This window comes from Podarcis pityusensis (genome assembly GCF_964106645.2).
Source record: "Podarcis pityusensis genome assembly, chromosome: 1".
Lineage (NCBI taxonomy): Eukaryota > Metazoa > Chordata > Lepidosauria > Squamata > Lacertidae > Podarcis > Podarcis pityusensis.
In genome coordinates, this window is record NC_138028.1 from 101,829,563 (window position 1) to 101,846,697 (window position 17,135).

Here is a 17,135-nt window from a genome sequence, read left to right on the forward strand (position 1 = left end):
TGAGGTTCCCCAACCCGGCTATACACCTTCAGTTCATGGCCTTGCCCTGGTCAGCAGTGCCAGTTCATACCAGCCCTAGTACAAATCATCATCATCATCCTATTGTTCTCGATGAGGACCACCTTGTCCATGTTGCCAGAACAGAGCATAGGATATTGTGTAACTCCACATCCACTGCCTCCAATATATAAGCCCCACACAGAGAGAGCTTAACTCAAATGACAGGGCGTGCACTGTGCAGCATGGAGCTCTATCTCTCTGGCTTCGTGTCATGTACACTTAAAGCTCACAAGCGAGATCTCTGGTGATAGGGTATTTGAGCATTTTGCACAAAACAGCCTGGCCCCACAACACGCATGGGAAGTGAAGTCCATTGCTATGACTTCTCTGCTTAGAAACTTAATGGGTATCTTGCCTTATGACTCCAGGCACCACCACTCAGCACCAAGCTTCACTTCAGAAACTGGGGTATGTGTGACAGGACGGAGTACCCTGCACAGGTCAGAAAGGCAAAGTGGAATACCTTCTGCAAAGTACATGTGTATTCTCCTCCCATCCCCGTTGTCAAAACCAGCACTTTGAATTGGGACCAGGATCTAATTGGCAGCCAGTGGAGTCAGGCCAGGTTTGGTGTAATATGCTCAAACCATTATGCCCCAATGAGCAACCTGGCTGCTGAATTCTGCGTTAACTGAAGTTTCCAAACTGTCTTCAGAGGCAGCCCTATGTATAATGTGTTGCAGGAATCTAACCTAGAGAGTACCAGAGCATAGACAACAGTAGTTAGGCTATCCCTGTCCAGATAGGAACAAAGCTGAGCCTTGACCGTCAGCAAAGGATCCAGAAGTATCCCCAAACTATGTACCCATTCCTAGAAAGGGAGTGTATAACCCCATCAAGAGGAGGAAACCTCCCATCCATCTGGTCTAGGGAACCACACACTAACAATGCCTCAGTCTTATCTGGATTGAGCTTCAGTTTGTTGGGTCTCATTCAGTCCATGACCAAAGACAAGACAATGGTCCAGCACATCCACTGCCTCACCTGCAGACATGAAGGAGAAATAGAGCTGTGTCAGCATATTGCTGACAATGTACTCCAAAACTCCAGATAACCCCACTCGGCAGTTTCATGTAGTTGTTACACAACACGCGATCAAATTGAACCCCGAGGAACCCTACATTGACAGCTTCAATCCCCAAGCATTGCCCTCAGGAAACTACCATCCAAGTAGGACCAGAACCACCGCAAAGCAGTGCCATCCACCTCTTAACTCAGCAATCTGGTCCAGGAGGATATCAATAGCAGTTGAGGATAATTAACAGGGGCACATTTCCCCTGTCTCTATCCTGACAGGGCATTGTCGATGAACTCCTTCTAGCAGCAGCACACCCCCAGTCCTGGCAAAAATGGAGTATAGAATTGCTCTTCCTAGGCTTATTTATACCATTTATCTTGCTAAGGGAAATAATATTAAAACATATGTAGATGCACTTACATTTCACCTTTCTGAAAGGCTAACATGCATAAAATGACTTTTCCCCACAACTGCTTCTGACGTGGCAGTTGAATCAACTTCTAGTCACCCATGCTATGCAAGAAGGTGGACATATGCAGAGCGACAATACACACAGAACTTCCACACTGACTTTTTCACACTACTGCAAATGCTTGAAAATTCCTGGCCAGAACAGTGCTCAAAACCTAATGCAACGCAGAGTTGGGCAAACGCTATCGGGCTTGCTCGTGACCATCCCCACTAGCAGTTAGAAGTAGGCACTAGCAGTACATGCATCATGCAGAGGAAAGGTTTGTGAGAATTGGCCTTTGGTTGTTTTTTTTTAGGATTAGATTCTTACCCGCTGGATTATAGCAAGAATTTTTTTTTTCAAAAATAAAAAAGATTGGAGAAGTGCAAAGCCATTTGCTCATGTTGTGTGTTTGTGTGTGTGCTCGTTGTTGTGTTTGTTTTTAAAAAGCAGGCTAGGAGAAAATAGCAATTATGTTCTAGTTTGAATATTAACTTCCAACAATGTGCAGGTTGTTCTTTTATTTAAAAGGTATGCGAAGGAAGGGTTTGGAAATGTTACTCACTTGGGGAATGCAGACGAGGAGATATATTTTTAACCTTAATATGATGTGCTGGGAGTGGGCACATTCAATTCCATTCCCGCACTGAGTTCCATGAAGTCATGTGGCGGGGGAAGGGTACAACTGGGATATCTGCTCAGCGTCCAGTCCTGATGTCGTTACTCAGGCAAAACTCCCAGTATCAATCTGCCCTCTTTCTGGGGGCAGATTTAAACCTAATGATACTTAATAGCAATGACTGCTGCCTAATAGGGATAGAATTCCACTTAATGGGAATGCCTTTGGGGATTTAGTAGTGCTTAGGTGATTTATGTGTCAGCCTTACGCTGTTTCTGTGTGTGTGTCTGCTCCTCTAACAACAGCTTTTAGACCCCATCCTGTACATCAATCTTGCCCCTTAGCTCTGCCACAAGAAACAAGGAAAATTGATTTATTTTCTTTCCTTCTTTCCCCCACCCCCCTGCACCTTCTCCTCTCCAAATATGGTCATTTCTGGAGGGGAGGGGTGTAGCGTTGCTCCTTCCAAACTGCCCACATGCATCAGGCTGCCATATGCCAAGGGTCTCACAGCTGGTCCTGTTGTTGTCATGTGGTGACTAGAATGCTTTAAGCAAGGCCCTATTTTAGAGCAGATATACAAGCCCCAGAGCAGCCCATTCAGTCACCACAGCTGGGCAAATGCTTCAAATAACATCATCAAATTGCTCTGTCTTCTGACTGGAGAACACCAGCAATGTGTGAACACCACGGCCCATTTGGGCAGAGGGTAGAATCCTAGCTATAGGGCTTCTCTTGCTAACTTCTGTCACAAACAGGCAACAGAGAAGCAGTGAACTTATTTGCAGTGGTAGTTAAGTCATGTCGGACAAGAGATACCATGTCCATAACTCAGGACTCGCACACAGAAACGCAACTGACAATAAGTACCCATGATGCTTTCTGTGTAGCAGACATGTTTGACCTTTCTCTACCACGTGAGCGCCATAGCAGCTATGAAAAACAGGAGAGCAAGCTAGAAATGCCCTGGGGAACCATATAAAGCAATTGGCTACAGTTCCCCAGAGTGTATCTCCTGCATCTTGTTTACTGACAGTGGTTGCCCCCTTCAAATGTTACAACTGGGCGATGCAGAATAGACAGGCAAAGTTCTTGCCACATGAATACCTTTGCTCTGAGAGTGTGCCTTCCCTTTAAAAGCTCTAAAAATCAATGAGGAAGACTTTACTGCTTTGACTTTCTCAGGTCGCATGGGACAAAGCTAAGATTTTACTGGGTTTGCTTCACATGGGCTGACATCTCCTCAAGCCCTGTTAATGAAGGAGCCTAAATGATGTCAAACATACGTTTATCGTAAAGAAATTTACCTTGAAGTATATACCTTTCCTAGTAAATGGCAAACCATTAAACATGTATGGGTATTGTGTTAACAGGAGGAGGGAAACAAACTACCTAAGCAGAACATCACAAAGGTAATCAGCTCATTCTCTGTTTGCATATATTGCAGCCCTGGGCTACTACACAGTTGGCAGGTGAGTTTGAGAGCCATTGAGCACCGCGGAATTCTCCCAATGTATTGTAATTACAGGAAAAACTTGTGTTAAATATCTTAATCACTAGGAAAATTCAGCGTGTAACAACCTTGGTTCTTGCCTTGACAGCAGCAGGACTGGTGGCTCAAGTAAAAGACCTGAGATTCAGAAAAACAGGATCCTGTTCCCACCATGCGAACTGATGTACTCAAACAAATACTCTAAATACTCAAAGCCGGGTAATGTTACGATAACCATTCGAGTACCATTTAATTCACATGAAGCGGCTTTAATTTACATGAAGCAGCATCCATGGCAAGTCCGTACAGAGATGAGGCTATCTGGACATTGAAAACAATGGGTTAAAAGAGTGTCACACTAAATTCCATTCTCCTAATTCCAAGCATTTTAGACATGATGAAGTGATTCTCCCCACAGTGCTGTTAATGGTATTCGCTGTACATCTTTTTTACTTTTATGTACAAGTGTGTTACTGGAAGTTAAAAATGTAGCCTTCGTTACTGGGTTGATAACCTCTGGATGGTTCTTGTGGATTTCTGATGATTTGCTCATCCACTACACATTTATTTCGATGTAAGTGTATTCAGCCCAATGATACACTTTGGGTCAGATTCACCTAACAAACCCTGTCAGTGGACGCAGTGTAATGGCTTCTGGTTGTGCAACAGGAACTTCTCTCCTCTTCTCCCCTAATGCTCCTCCCCCAAATTGGCTTAGCAGGGCTCAGGAAAACCACCAGAGCAGCACTCAGGAAAAGGGGAGGGAGGATCGTTCTGTCTGGCAAACGGATATGCTTGCACAAATAAAACGTGTGCAATAGTACACTGGGTTTCACCCTGTGTCACTTAAGTAATCTGAACCTAGCTGCTGTAATTAAATGTCTTTTTTGTTGTTTTTGTTGTTTTTAAAGATGGATTTTGGCCATTTTTATTAAAAGTTACCTCATACAAGAGACCAGTTATCCCAGGTTCTCAGAGATCTGGCACAAAGTGGAAGCAACTTCGGGATAAAAGAGAAGCATAGGTGGGGGAAAATATATGAAAAGAAAACATATGTAAAAGAAAACACATTTGAATTTGTTTCTACGTATGAGATCATATTTCTGGCACATTGTAGAAGCCCTATGGAAGCTGTTTTTTCCAATACTGGAATTCTACAGTGACTAAATTGGTGTTAAATTTAAATCTGTTCAGGAAGTAATAGTCGATCTGCATTCCACATAAAGACTCTCACAGGCAAAATCATTTATACAAGGTAAAGTTGGCAAAAGGAAGTCCAGTGAAAGAAAGAAAAATACACACATTAAATTAACCCATACTGTACTTTTCAGATCAGAAACACTGCTGCATAATGTAACTTCTTTGGAAGTGATTGTTTAGTTAGACCACAAATAATACTACGAATACATTTGTGTAATGTCAAGTCACAAAACTGTTATTTCAAATGCATTATATAACACAATATAAATTAATGTGTTTTATGGAATAAGTGTCGCTATTACCCACTGCATAAAGTGTAAAGAGCTTTAACAAACTCATAACAGTGTTATTTCAGGGTACTTTATTATAGTTTCAGTATTACATTTCGGCACTCTGTTGGCATATACACTAAAACCTTTATAACAAATGCTGGGGGCTAAAATCAGTCTATATCTGGATGTTTGCAGTTTCTCCTTGGGCTAATTTACCATCCAGTCACCCTTGCTACCCTGCATCCCCTAGTTTAGCCCTTGACTCCACAAATACCACTCACTTACTCCCATTCCACCCCCTCCTAGCATCAGCCCTCAGTGACTGTGGAGTCTGGAAGAAGGAAGGAAGGAAGGAAAGTGAAAGTGAGAGAACAGAGAGAAGAATTATGCCCTGCCACTGCTTGCCTGTAAGGAATTGTTCTGAGGCCCATGTATCATTTTAGTCTGAAAACAGTTCTGGAAAACTTTGCCAGAGGTTTGAAACTGTCCTAAGCTTTCCCTTCTACTCTACTCTACTCTACTCTACTCTACTCTACTCTACTCTACTCTATCTTTAGCTGTGAGATCCAATAGCTCTTGAACTTACAACCCTGTTTTTAGCCTCACTGCAGCTCCCTAAAAATCATCATTTTAACCACCAAAAGTAAAGACTCATCCACACTTCTGTTTCTCCCATGATTTTGACGGATGGGTCTGAGAAGAAAACCCAATTGACAGTTGTTCCAAATCAGGAGTAAACAACAGGTTTTCCTAGGGAAAGCAGCGGGACAAAATAAAAGCTTCTTGGACCCTTGTATAGGAATCATAGGATAGACAGAGGTGTAAACCAGTCCTAACTCTCCAAATCAGAGAGACTGGCTCTTTCTAAGTCCCCAGATATGTGGTATACAACCCCACCGAGTAGCTTTGTTGGCTGTAGAGCCTGCACACGAGTGTTCCCAAAATCCCATCGGCAATTAGAGCTTTCTGCACAATGTGGTCAATAGAATAAGCTGAACCTCCAGCTAACAGGCCCGCAGACGAACAAACAGCGGAAGACAGCCCAAGATGTGAGGGCAGAAGTGTGCTTGCATCCCTAAAAGCAGGGTGTTTACAAGATAATCTGCCAAGTGAGCACACAGTACTGTCAGCAGGCCTATTGAGATCCTCTCTATGTAGCCTTATTATAATAACTTCAAATATGTCATTTGTGCCACTATGTCATCAAGTTAATTGTCCTGGGATGGGCCTATGGACACTGCCAATAAATCTGAGGCACTCAGCTATTGTGGCGCGCTGACGAGCGTGGCAGAAAAGCCTGCTAATAGTGTTTCCCTCTACTGCCCCTCTGCTCGTGGTCCCTGTAAAATAGTTGGCTGTGTGAATCTTTTCTTAACTGTTCTAGTTCCACCTTCTTCCGCCTCTATAGAGCTCATAGTGCTATGCTAGCCTTTCAAGAACCCCGTAAGATAGCTTTTGGCTGTGAGATAATGATGATACCCTTCCATTGCTTCAAAGTAACTTTCTTTGTCACTTCATATGGCCTGGTTTTCTTTAACAAGAAACAGGAAATACAGTAGGACACAGAATGATCTCAATTACACTGAAGCACACATAACTCTGCAGAAAATAGTGGCCTCCAGGACTATGTCAGGGGTAGGGCAGACCTGTGGCCCTCCAGGTGTTGTTGGAGTAGAACTCCTATAATCTCATGGATCATAGACCATGCTGGCTGGAGTTGATGGGAGGTGGAGTCCAGCAACATGTGGAGTGCCACACATCCCCATCCCTGATCTATGTACCACCTGGGTGATGATTTTGCCCACTGTATGCAATTTCCTGATTTGCATTTGAGGTTCGTACTCTTTCTCCGTTGTCACTGAAACAAGCTAGCCACATGATGTGACTGAAACAAGCTAGCATTGAAAACATCAGAAGATCCCCATTAAAGGTCCAGCATATTGTTCTCACTGTGGCCAACCAAATATGTTTATCCAAAGCCCATGAGCGGGACCTGAATGCAACAGCCCTCTCCCACTGTGTAATTCCCAGCAACTAGCGTTCAAAAGCATACCACCTCCATCAGTGAAGGTAGGACATCGCCACCCCAGCCAATAGCCTTACGCTCCCTGAATCTGCCTAATCCTCTTTTAAAGCCATTAAAAATGGTGTCCATCACTGCATCTTCTAGCCATCAATACACTAAAATCCATAGTGCCCTCTTTCCGTGTCTAGTTCTAACTCTGCCTCATTCAAATGATCATAAACATCTTCTGAATGATTTGCTCTGAACAAAATGCTCCTCAGCTCCTCTTCCCTACCCACAATCATTTTAAAAGCTACTCTGCCAGATTTTTAAAATTATTATTGTAAGTGCCAACAGTCTGATTCCTTCTTGATTCAAGTGGAACCATCCCCTTTGTACAGGCCTTGCTTGTACCAAAATGTTCCCCAGTGGGTAACAAATCGAAACCCCTCCTTCCAACACTACCATTTCCTCCTCAGGCATTGAGACTGCACAACTTTGCCTGCCTATCTGACAAGTCACCATGCCCATCACATCCCCATTTATCTCAGTTTTGATCATCATGGCATTGGCCAAATCAACTCCAATCTAGTCAGATGCAAATACTTGTGTAAATAACTACCACTCACTGTGAAATGCAATTGGAATTCCTCTGTACAGTGGATCCTCGGGTTGCGAATGTGATCCATGTGGGAGGCACGTTCACAACCTGCAGTGTTCGTAACCCACATTGCTGTGCCTGTGCATGTGCGGGTTGCAATTTGGCGCTTCTGCACATGTGCGAGTGCCAAAACCCGGAAGTAACCCGTTCAGGTACTTCTGGGTTCGGCGAGGTGTGCAACCTGAAAACGCATAACTTGAAGCATCTGTAACCCGAGGTACCACACTACTGCTTTCCAACCTATTGCCAGCATAGTTTTAGGAGAAGGGTCAGCAACTGTTTTCAGCCATGGGCCGATCCACCGTCCCTCAGACCATGTGGTGAGCCAGACTATATTTTGAAAAAAATAATAATGAACGAATTCCTATGCCCCACAAATAACCCAGAGATGCATTTTAAATAAAAGCACACATTCTACTCATGTAAAAACACACTGATTCCCGGACCGTCCGCAGGCCGGATTGAGAAGGCGATTGGGCCGCATCCGGCCCCCAGGCCTTACTTTGCCTACCCCTGTTTTAGGAGGACTTTAAAATCTGCTCTTTAGGGAAACTTGCTTGGTGACAGTTAGTTCTAACGCCTTATTTATTTTGGAAAACCTAATGCATAAAACAGAAGGAGACCAAGGGTATGATTCTGAACTCAGTGGCTTCTATTTGCTTTAAGACAAACTTGACTTGCAATTAAGAAACAAAACAAAACAAAACAAAACAAAACAAAACAAAAGCACTCTAAAATGTTGCTTCTCACATAACTTCTTCTTCTACTACTACTTCTTCTTATTATTATTATTATTACTGGAACAAGAATATTTCTGCAGGTCATTTCCATAACTCTACATTTCAGTTGAAAAAAGTAACTGAGAAAGACACAGGTTCCAGAAACCTGCTTCTTAACCCTCAGCATAGTTGCTCGTTTTGGGAATAACAGCTGAGGGACAATTCACACAAAATCACTCTCTGTGCAGCATGGGTTTTTTTTAACTTTGTGTATGATACAATTGGATTATTTGGATATTTTGTCACAAACATGGCTAAAACAAAGCACGGATTTTATTGGCAGTTGCCTGAGCACAATTTATTGCTGTGTCAAGTTGATTAAAAATGAGCTGGTCAACACGCGTATTGTATAAATCAGGGGTTCCCAAGCTGTGGCTCATGGACCACTTTGTGGTTCACAACTTTCATCAGGTAAGTCTGTGGATTTGTGGCTGAAGATAGAACATGGCACATCCGTCACATTAAATATTCATAAATGATTTCAAATTGTATTTTAATTGTCTCTTTTATTTCTTATATTGTATTTTTTGTATAACTGTAATACCATAAAATACAATACATAATAAATAAAATAAGCAAAAAAAATACCTTTAAAAATCATACAGCCCCTTGCACAGCGCATTATAATTGCCCCAAACAAGCAGAAAAAGCATTAAGTGGTCTGCCAAGATACTTAGCAATTTTCAAGTTGTCTGTGCGGGGGGTGGGGCAGTGGGTTTGAGTGGGTTGGCGGGGGGGGGGGGCTGACTGGTGTAAATCAAGGTTGAAGAAAAGCAGTAAGCCGGCTATATACACAGTAGATGAATGAACAGGCCCTTAGTATGATGTGCTGGTTTTGGAGAGTAGAATAGGCACCCCCAGTTTCATGCAATGTCATGAAAGCTAACCTAAAGTTATGCCAGCTGTGAGTGTACATAGTTGTAAAAAGGCCAAAACTTAAAAGCAACCTATGCAGCAGGATTAAAAACTGGAACCTACACCGTGTACTACAGAAGCCTTTTCTGACATTACAGATCTGCAGATGTGCCTTTTAGGAAATAGAGGCGTTTTTGCACTAATCACTATTTAGATTGAGGAGAATGTAGCAAAACAGGTACACCAAAGAGGTGATACAGCCCGAGTGATACCATGGCGGTTTTGCAAAGTTAACAAAGCCTCACTCTTATAAAAACCCGAACAGTTGATAAACTCTCTGGGTTTTAGAACATTTCAGCCACACAACATTATTCAACTACTCATCACTGTGAGAACAGGCAATCAGGAAAGCTAATTTCTTAATTAGCTCTGCTCCGGCGGTAATGATTGTAGATCGTGTCAACTAAAATCTGTTTGGATTTCTGTAAATTGGAGTCCGACAAGCCTGCAGTTCCGTCGCCAACCTGATAACTCTCACCCCCCTGTCTTTTGTTTTTCCTCCCAGCCTTTTTCCTGTCGCCATCTCGGTATTTAATCTGACACCGCCAGGCAGCGAGGAGAGTTTACTCTTCCCCTTCAAGAGAAAGAGAAAGCAGTAGGAGTAAGGGGGGGGGAGCCAAACATTTACATGGGGACAAGAGGACTGACTACACAGGAAACCTGGACCAAGCCTAAACGCCTGACGAAAGCCTTTAATATTTTCTACATTCCTCAAGGCATTCGCCTTCTGTAGTAGGACATATTCCTTTCAAGTATACCCAGATAAGGGAATTGGTTAAAAAAAACAAAAAACCCGAACAGGAAATGTATAGCCTTGTAAGTCTATCACTTTATTTACTTTGTACGTTATAGATTTAAACTAATTCACATCCTTCCTGTTAACATCTGGCATGCTAATTCCATTGCCTTCGGAACTAACTCAAAAGCTGATAGTAAAACAAAACAAAATTAATCACCCAAACGAAGAAGTTTTAATGATGCCGGGTTAGTCTTACCTGTATACTGATCAGAGAAATGTGATGTGCTCAGTGTACCGAGTGGAGCTCAAGCCCTCTGAACTAGTAAGCCAGAATATATAGATATATATAAGGCAGAAAGAATTTCTCTTGGTTTGGCCAAGCCCTGGGCTGGTCTAGGCCACGATTAGACCTGAGTCAGGTCAAATGCATCATATCAGATTTCCTGTCCTCCTCACCCCATCTTCTATTTCAGTGCTCTGCTTCATGTAAAAATGTAGGCTACAACTCCTCCAGGGTCCATATAATGCAAAACGGTGGTATGTTTGTGTTTCGAAATACAGTGGTACCTCGGGTTAAGTACTTAATTCATTCCAGAGGTCCGTTCTTAACCTGAAACTGTTCTTAACCTGAAGCACCACTTTAGCTAATGGGGCCTCCTGCTGCCGCTGTGCCGCCAGAGCACGATTTCTGTTCACATCCTGAAGCAAAGTTCTTAACCTGAGGTACTATTTCTGGGTTAGCGGAGTCTGTAACCTGAAGCGTATGTAACCTGAAGCGTATGTAACCTGAAGCGTATGTAACCTGAGGTACCACTGTAATGGTGTAAAGCGAGCAGCCATTTCTGAGATGCTTTAATTCGAGACTGCGTTTATTCTTGTTTATGATAAACCATAGCCAATCCAGCAAGACCAAATCCACTGGGAAGTTCTATACAAGCCTCGGCAAAAGGAATGGGAGCTGTGCAATGTCACATTTCCACAGCCATTTCAACAGGACTCGCTTAGGAGAATTTGCCAAGAGGTTGTATCCAACCTGAACAACTCTGTTACGTCTTTATGGACACACTTAGGTGACAACCCAGCTGAGAGGTGCTTAACCAGAGGTTAGCAGGAGGACCACGCTTCTGTTTCACAGCTGGCACTCACGATAGGCACATTGTGAGCTTACATTACTCAATAAATGGCAGGATCAGTTGAGAAAATGAGAAGCACCCACCGCCAGCAGCCAGTTCGAGCAGGAATTTTAAGGGCATATGACCAAAATGGGGAGGGAAGGTTAGGAGAGGGAAGAGGGGCTATCCAAAATACAACAAAAAGGATTATGAGCCATAATCATGACGACAACACTGGTACTTAGGCAAACAAAAGTCTGATTGAAACCAAGCCCCAGGCTCAAACTAGGCACCAAGGACTACTGTGCCAAAAGTCAAACAGGAAAAGAAATCTCATAGAATTCACTTATTAAGATCGTTCTTGTTTCATGAGCTGCACAATGAATCAGGAATTCAGCTAGATCAAGAAACATTTTTTCCCCTATGGTGCCTTTCATGCGCTAGAATTCCTCATGCCCTCTACCAAGAAATAAACTTGTGAGCTTGCCAGTACAGTGGCTCAAGGATGAGACATATAATCATGATAAGGAACAGTAAAGCAGTTAGGCTTTGCCAAAGTTTGCAGTAACTGGAGGTTGCTCGAATTTACATACAATTCCTAACTGGAAAGAGCTCCCGTTTGGAATTATCTCACAATCCATGCATATGCCATAATGTGAGATAACTGCAAATACATGTGTCTTTTACTGCCTGTAGATGCACTGGGAAGCTGTGACTGGCTGTGATTTCCAAACATGTATATAGCAAAAAATTATGCACGAGGACCGATCACACATGACGGGCACATGACGGCTTCATGTGAATACTGACACAGAAGTAGTTTCAGGGTGGGAATTTTGGAATGCTTTACAACTTCAGTCCTGTTCTGTATCCTATATCCAGTATGTTATTGGCCCTAACAAATCTTTTCGGACCCTGTGCTCACCTTTAGTCCAAATGTATACAGTGGTACCTTGGGTTACAAACAACTCGGGTTACAAACGCTTCGGATTACAGACTCCGCTAACCCGGAAGTACCGCACCGACCCCTCTCGCTCTCCAGGCTTCAGCGAAAGCCTGCATTCGCTCCATAGGACGCACACACATTTCCCCTTCATTTTTGGAGGGGAAAAAGTGCGTCCTATAGGGCGAAAAATACAGTAGTACCTCAGGTTAAAAACTTTACCTCAGGATGAGAACAGAAATCGCCCAGCGGCAGCGGGAGCCCCCATTAGCTAAAGTGGTACCTCAGGTTAAGAACAGTTTCAGGTTAAGAATGGACCTCCGGAACGAATTAAGTTCATAACCAGAGGTACCACTGTATCTGGAAACTTATTAACTGGTTTTAAATTATACATGTTTACGGTGGCAATGCTGCCATTGTGACCCACCTTATATTAGTCTGCAACCCAGCAGTGCATTCCCTTAAAGACAAATATATGACTTCCTTTTCTTATCTCTCAGAATATGTGTTGGTCACATGGAACCATGCCTGTATATCCCTCCATAAATAGCACTCCTGTTCATCTGAATTCCAAATTATTTTTGTTAGCCCCTGAGCCACTTGGGAAAACATGGTTGTCCTCTAGGCATGTGCTAGAATTGATACCATGATATCATAACTGGGCTTTCCACCATCGTCCTGTGAAGGGTGAAAGAACTGAGCCCAGCAAGAGTGACTTGAGACCAAGATTTGGATGGGAGAAATCAGCCCCGCAAACAGTTAGTACACACCAGTCCTACCACCATCACCATCAAAAGTGTCAAGCCACAGTTAAATCTTTAATGTGAGGTGAAGTGATGCAGAAAACCTCCCAGTGGACTCTCTGCACTAGGGTGAGTTGCATTCTTAATGAGTCTAATCAGATTAACATTACAATTCAGTCCCTTGTGTGGAAACAATGCAAAACCAAATTTAGTAACCCAGTTTATACCACCTCACTCTGAGTAGTTTTGTTTATGGCTTGCATGCTGCATTGAAAGCTCTGGCTTTCTCCCACAGTGCCTTGCTAAAGGAATTTCCCTGTAATGTTGCTGAATGTAGATGTTAACATCCATCAAGTTCCTCCCCGAATCCATCCATCCATCCATCCATCCAATCAGTCACAAGTTGAGATAAACTGGTAAATCTGCCTCTGGTTAATACTCTCCCCACATACTAAAAGAAAAAGAAAAAAAGACAGTTGTTGTTCACTGTTCCTAACAGGAAAGATTTGATTTGGGCTACATATGACTGGGGGAGGTGTTTGAGAGCCGATTTCATTTACTGTAAAAAAAAAAAAAACACACAACGAAACGAAACAGCTCTCAAATGCTGCAAAGTTACCTGACTCAGCTGCTTGTAGAAATCAAATTCAGTCAGAGATAACAGCTAATCATTTGTCACAGTAAGAAGCAATTCCCTGAAATCGGAAGGGAAAACCTGCCGCTTCAATCCTCAGGTCTGTCAGATTGCTAGAAATTACATTCTGCTCTGACTAACCTCTGCACTTGGATTGCTAACAACAAGCAGTCTGGGTCTATCAAAAGAGAATATCATACAACCAGGAACAGCTTTTGATTTGTTCTATTCCAATAACCTGAGAAAAGTTTATGGACATGCTTTGCTGCCTAGACCTCAATTTTCACCAACCTGCATACGGTTTTGAATTTACGGCTTCACATACGTGGAGAGTAGCAACATGGCTGAAATTTACAGGCTGATTATCTGTGGCTTCATAGTAAGAAAATTAGAACTGATTTTATAACTACATCACAGATATTTGCTCTTTAAGGAAGGGCAGGCAGTTTGGAAATGTCAGTTAACACACACATACACACATATAATCAAAATGAGCTTTTATATGGTGGGAAGCTTTCAAAATGCAATTTATGTTCTTTCACAGAGATCCCTGGGAATAAATTAAATGTATATCCTTCTCTATTTGCACACTATTTGTGCAGCAGTCATGTTATAAGTTTAATAATAAAAAAAGAGATTTATAACCCCTGTTTTAAGATTTATCATTCACGTGGCAGTAAAGAGACCAGGAACTGAGCAATGCATTTTCTATACTTAACTCTGTTATCTATGGTACAAGGATGCTTAAAGCTCTGGGTGTGGAGGAAGCAGAAATAAGGCCCCCCTATATGAGCCTGTCTTGGAATGGGGTGAGGTGGGGAGGGAGCTCCATTTCTTATCATTGGATAAGTTAATTTTAAAAAGGAGGGAGGGGAGAAAAGCACAGCGGCTGTTATAATTTAGTGTGTGCATCTCTGAAGGTTTGCCTTACCCAGGAGGCTAACACTATTAGCAAAACAAGTTTAGGCAAATCTATTCATTCTAGTTTTATTAGCAGGTAATGAAAAGGTGTAAGTTAAAGTGTGAAATGACTCTGTGTATTTTGAAAACAATATTTCAGCAAACAGTTTTATTCAGCCAGGTCTCTTTATATTATGGTTACATGCAGTACATTTCTTTCTAATAATGCAAAACGGTAGTTTTCGGTTGGCAATACAGGCTAAGCAAGGGAATTAGATTCACGATTATGGGAAACTGCCTGTCAGCATTGTGCTTTATTTCTCCTCTGCTGCCAGAGCCATTCACAAGACCCCGGACTGAGCTTGTTTTGCAGTTGGTGCAGACGTTTTGGTCTATTTGGTCTGAGTGGCATGTGGGGAAGTGGCGAAGCCAGTTCTCCACGAGCACAAACCTCCACTATTCCTAGGCCAAACTTCGTGGTGAAAATCTGCACAACTCATTTAAGAAGGCTGCCAATCGTGGCGAATTGAGCCATATAGCAAACCTTACCATGCACAAGTTCTATCCAGGCGAACAAAAGTGAATATTCATGGTGGGGTGCATGTTTGTTAGACTAACATGCTGCCAGGTGAATTGGCCTTGAGTTAAGCGTCAGCCCCATAGGTTGTTGATGCTTTGTCTTTCAGACTCAATCTTATCTCACCAAATATTTTGCCTGATGATGCATTTGTCTTCTGTAACTTGATAAACATTACATGACCCAACATGTTTAAGTTTGCAGCACAAAAATTGAAGTGACTGATAATGAATTAATGCCCATGTCAGCGCCTCTCTCTCTCTCTCTCTCTCTCTCTCTCTCTCTCTCTCTCTCTCTCTCTCTAAAAAAAGAAGAAGCTAATAACTAACCCTCCTTCCAGGACTCCTGCTTTTCTCTCTCCAGTTCAGAAAAAATGGGCTACTTTCTTTGGCATACACAAGAGGTACATAAAAACGTAGTCAAAACAAGCTTGGAGGGACAGGTTGAATAAAAGTATTGAGAACTCTAAAAATGTTGCAAAGATATTTGTCTATTATCAGATGCCAATCCTGACAATATTTACCTGTTGCCTTCAGGGAGGTCCTGAGCCTGTAAGCAATACTTAAAATGGTAAGGATGTAGATGAACAAGGGTTCACCTTGAAGAGTAGAGGAGCTCTGAAAGTATGGAGATTCCCATGTCACAGGTACTACCTAAGCATTGCTATTTCCTCAAGGTTTTCCTGTTCACAGAGAGACAGTTTACAGGACCAAGGCCTAGCTCAAATAGAGCCCATCTGCATAGCTGGATTCAAAACAGGAAGGGGAATATTAATGGCATAGCATAGACTATGATTCTGATATCCCTTCCTTTAAAAAAATGCAGGAACTTCAAAAGTGGGTACATAACAATACAACTCTTGACAGAAGATGCTGTCCTCCTCTGATCCAGCATAATATATGTAGGCCCAGGTATGCTGAGTGGCGTGGTTGGAAGCCAATGACGCCTAAGGGGCTTCCCTTGGGAGCCACCATAAGTCTCTATAGGCCTCCACTCTCTCTCTTCCTTGGGAGTTAGCTGGCCTGTCATCTGTCAGTTTTCTGTTTTGTTCTATGGAACAATTGTTTGGTGTGGTGGTCCAGCTCCACTGCTGGGAACTGGGCTTAGGTCTGGAGGGATTGCTGTGTTGTTCACAGTATGGCGCAACTGAATCATACCAAGGTCCTTCATCATAGTAGTAAAAGGGGTAAGGATGTTAGGTCCTTCTTAGTTGATGGAGTCAGCTTTATTTCATGGTGATAGAACTACTTGGTTATGCATTCTTGCCAGGTACCATAGTGCCACTGATCCGGTGGTCTGATGGCATCAGTTGGTTACCTTTATTATTTCCTTCTTGACTGAGGTAGGCATGGCCTGGTCTACATGTGCAGAAGAATGAGGTGGTAGAATGGACTGCTCCACATCAGGCCCCTGATGACAGACACCGTTTTGTTGTTGTTTCACCCATGGTGCTGGTGGTTTTTTAAAAAAAAAAATCCTTGCAGGTATGAAGCTGGAATGTAGGGTGTGGTGAACGTGCTACTTTCCTACATGCAAGGGAGCATTTAAGACTCTTGAGCCTCAACTTTGTGTTGCAAAGATCCTTCTGAAACCACATTCTACTTCATATATAGAGCAGACCTTACTTGCTTTGCCACAGTTGAAGAACTGCCAAGATATACCAGTGATTACTAAATACAATAGTCAGCACATGCATCTTCTTGCCAAGAGTTTCACTGCTGAAAGCTGTGCAGGGTTCAACAGCATTCTGTCCTGCTCTGAAATGCCCTCTAAGTTTGGAATTAATTGACTTGGCAGAGATTACATGTACCCCTTTAAAGGTATAACACACCGAAAAGTGGGACAGTACATTTCTCGTTTCTCCACTACTGTACTAAAGTCCTAATTGCATGGGCGTAGCCAAGGAGGGGCAGGGGGGCAGCTGCCCTCCCAAATCAATAAAAATCAATAAAAATATATAGCAAACTTAGGTCCCCTCCCCCCCACAACAAAAATCGTGACTATGCCCATACCTA

General features: G+C 42.7%; 1 protein-coding gene across 2 annotated transcripts in view; it reads right to left on the reverse strand.

Annotated features, from left to right (window-relative positions):
• Window positions 1–1,008, reverse strand: part of ZEB2 (zinc finger E-box binding homeobox 2) — a 67,107-nt gene extending 66,099 nt beyond the window's left edge. For both annotated transcript variants that reach the window (XM_081005804.1, XM_081005805.1), the window contains exon 1: window positions 947–1,008. In XM_081005804.1, the coding sequence (XP_080861930.1) occupies window positions 947–993 (47 nt within the window). In that variant the 5' untranslated portion in view covers window positions 994–1,008. The remainder of the gene's footprint in view (window positions 1–946) is intronic.
• Between the last annotated feature and the right edge of the window lie 16,127 nt (window positions 1,009–17,135).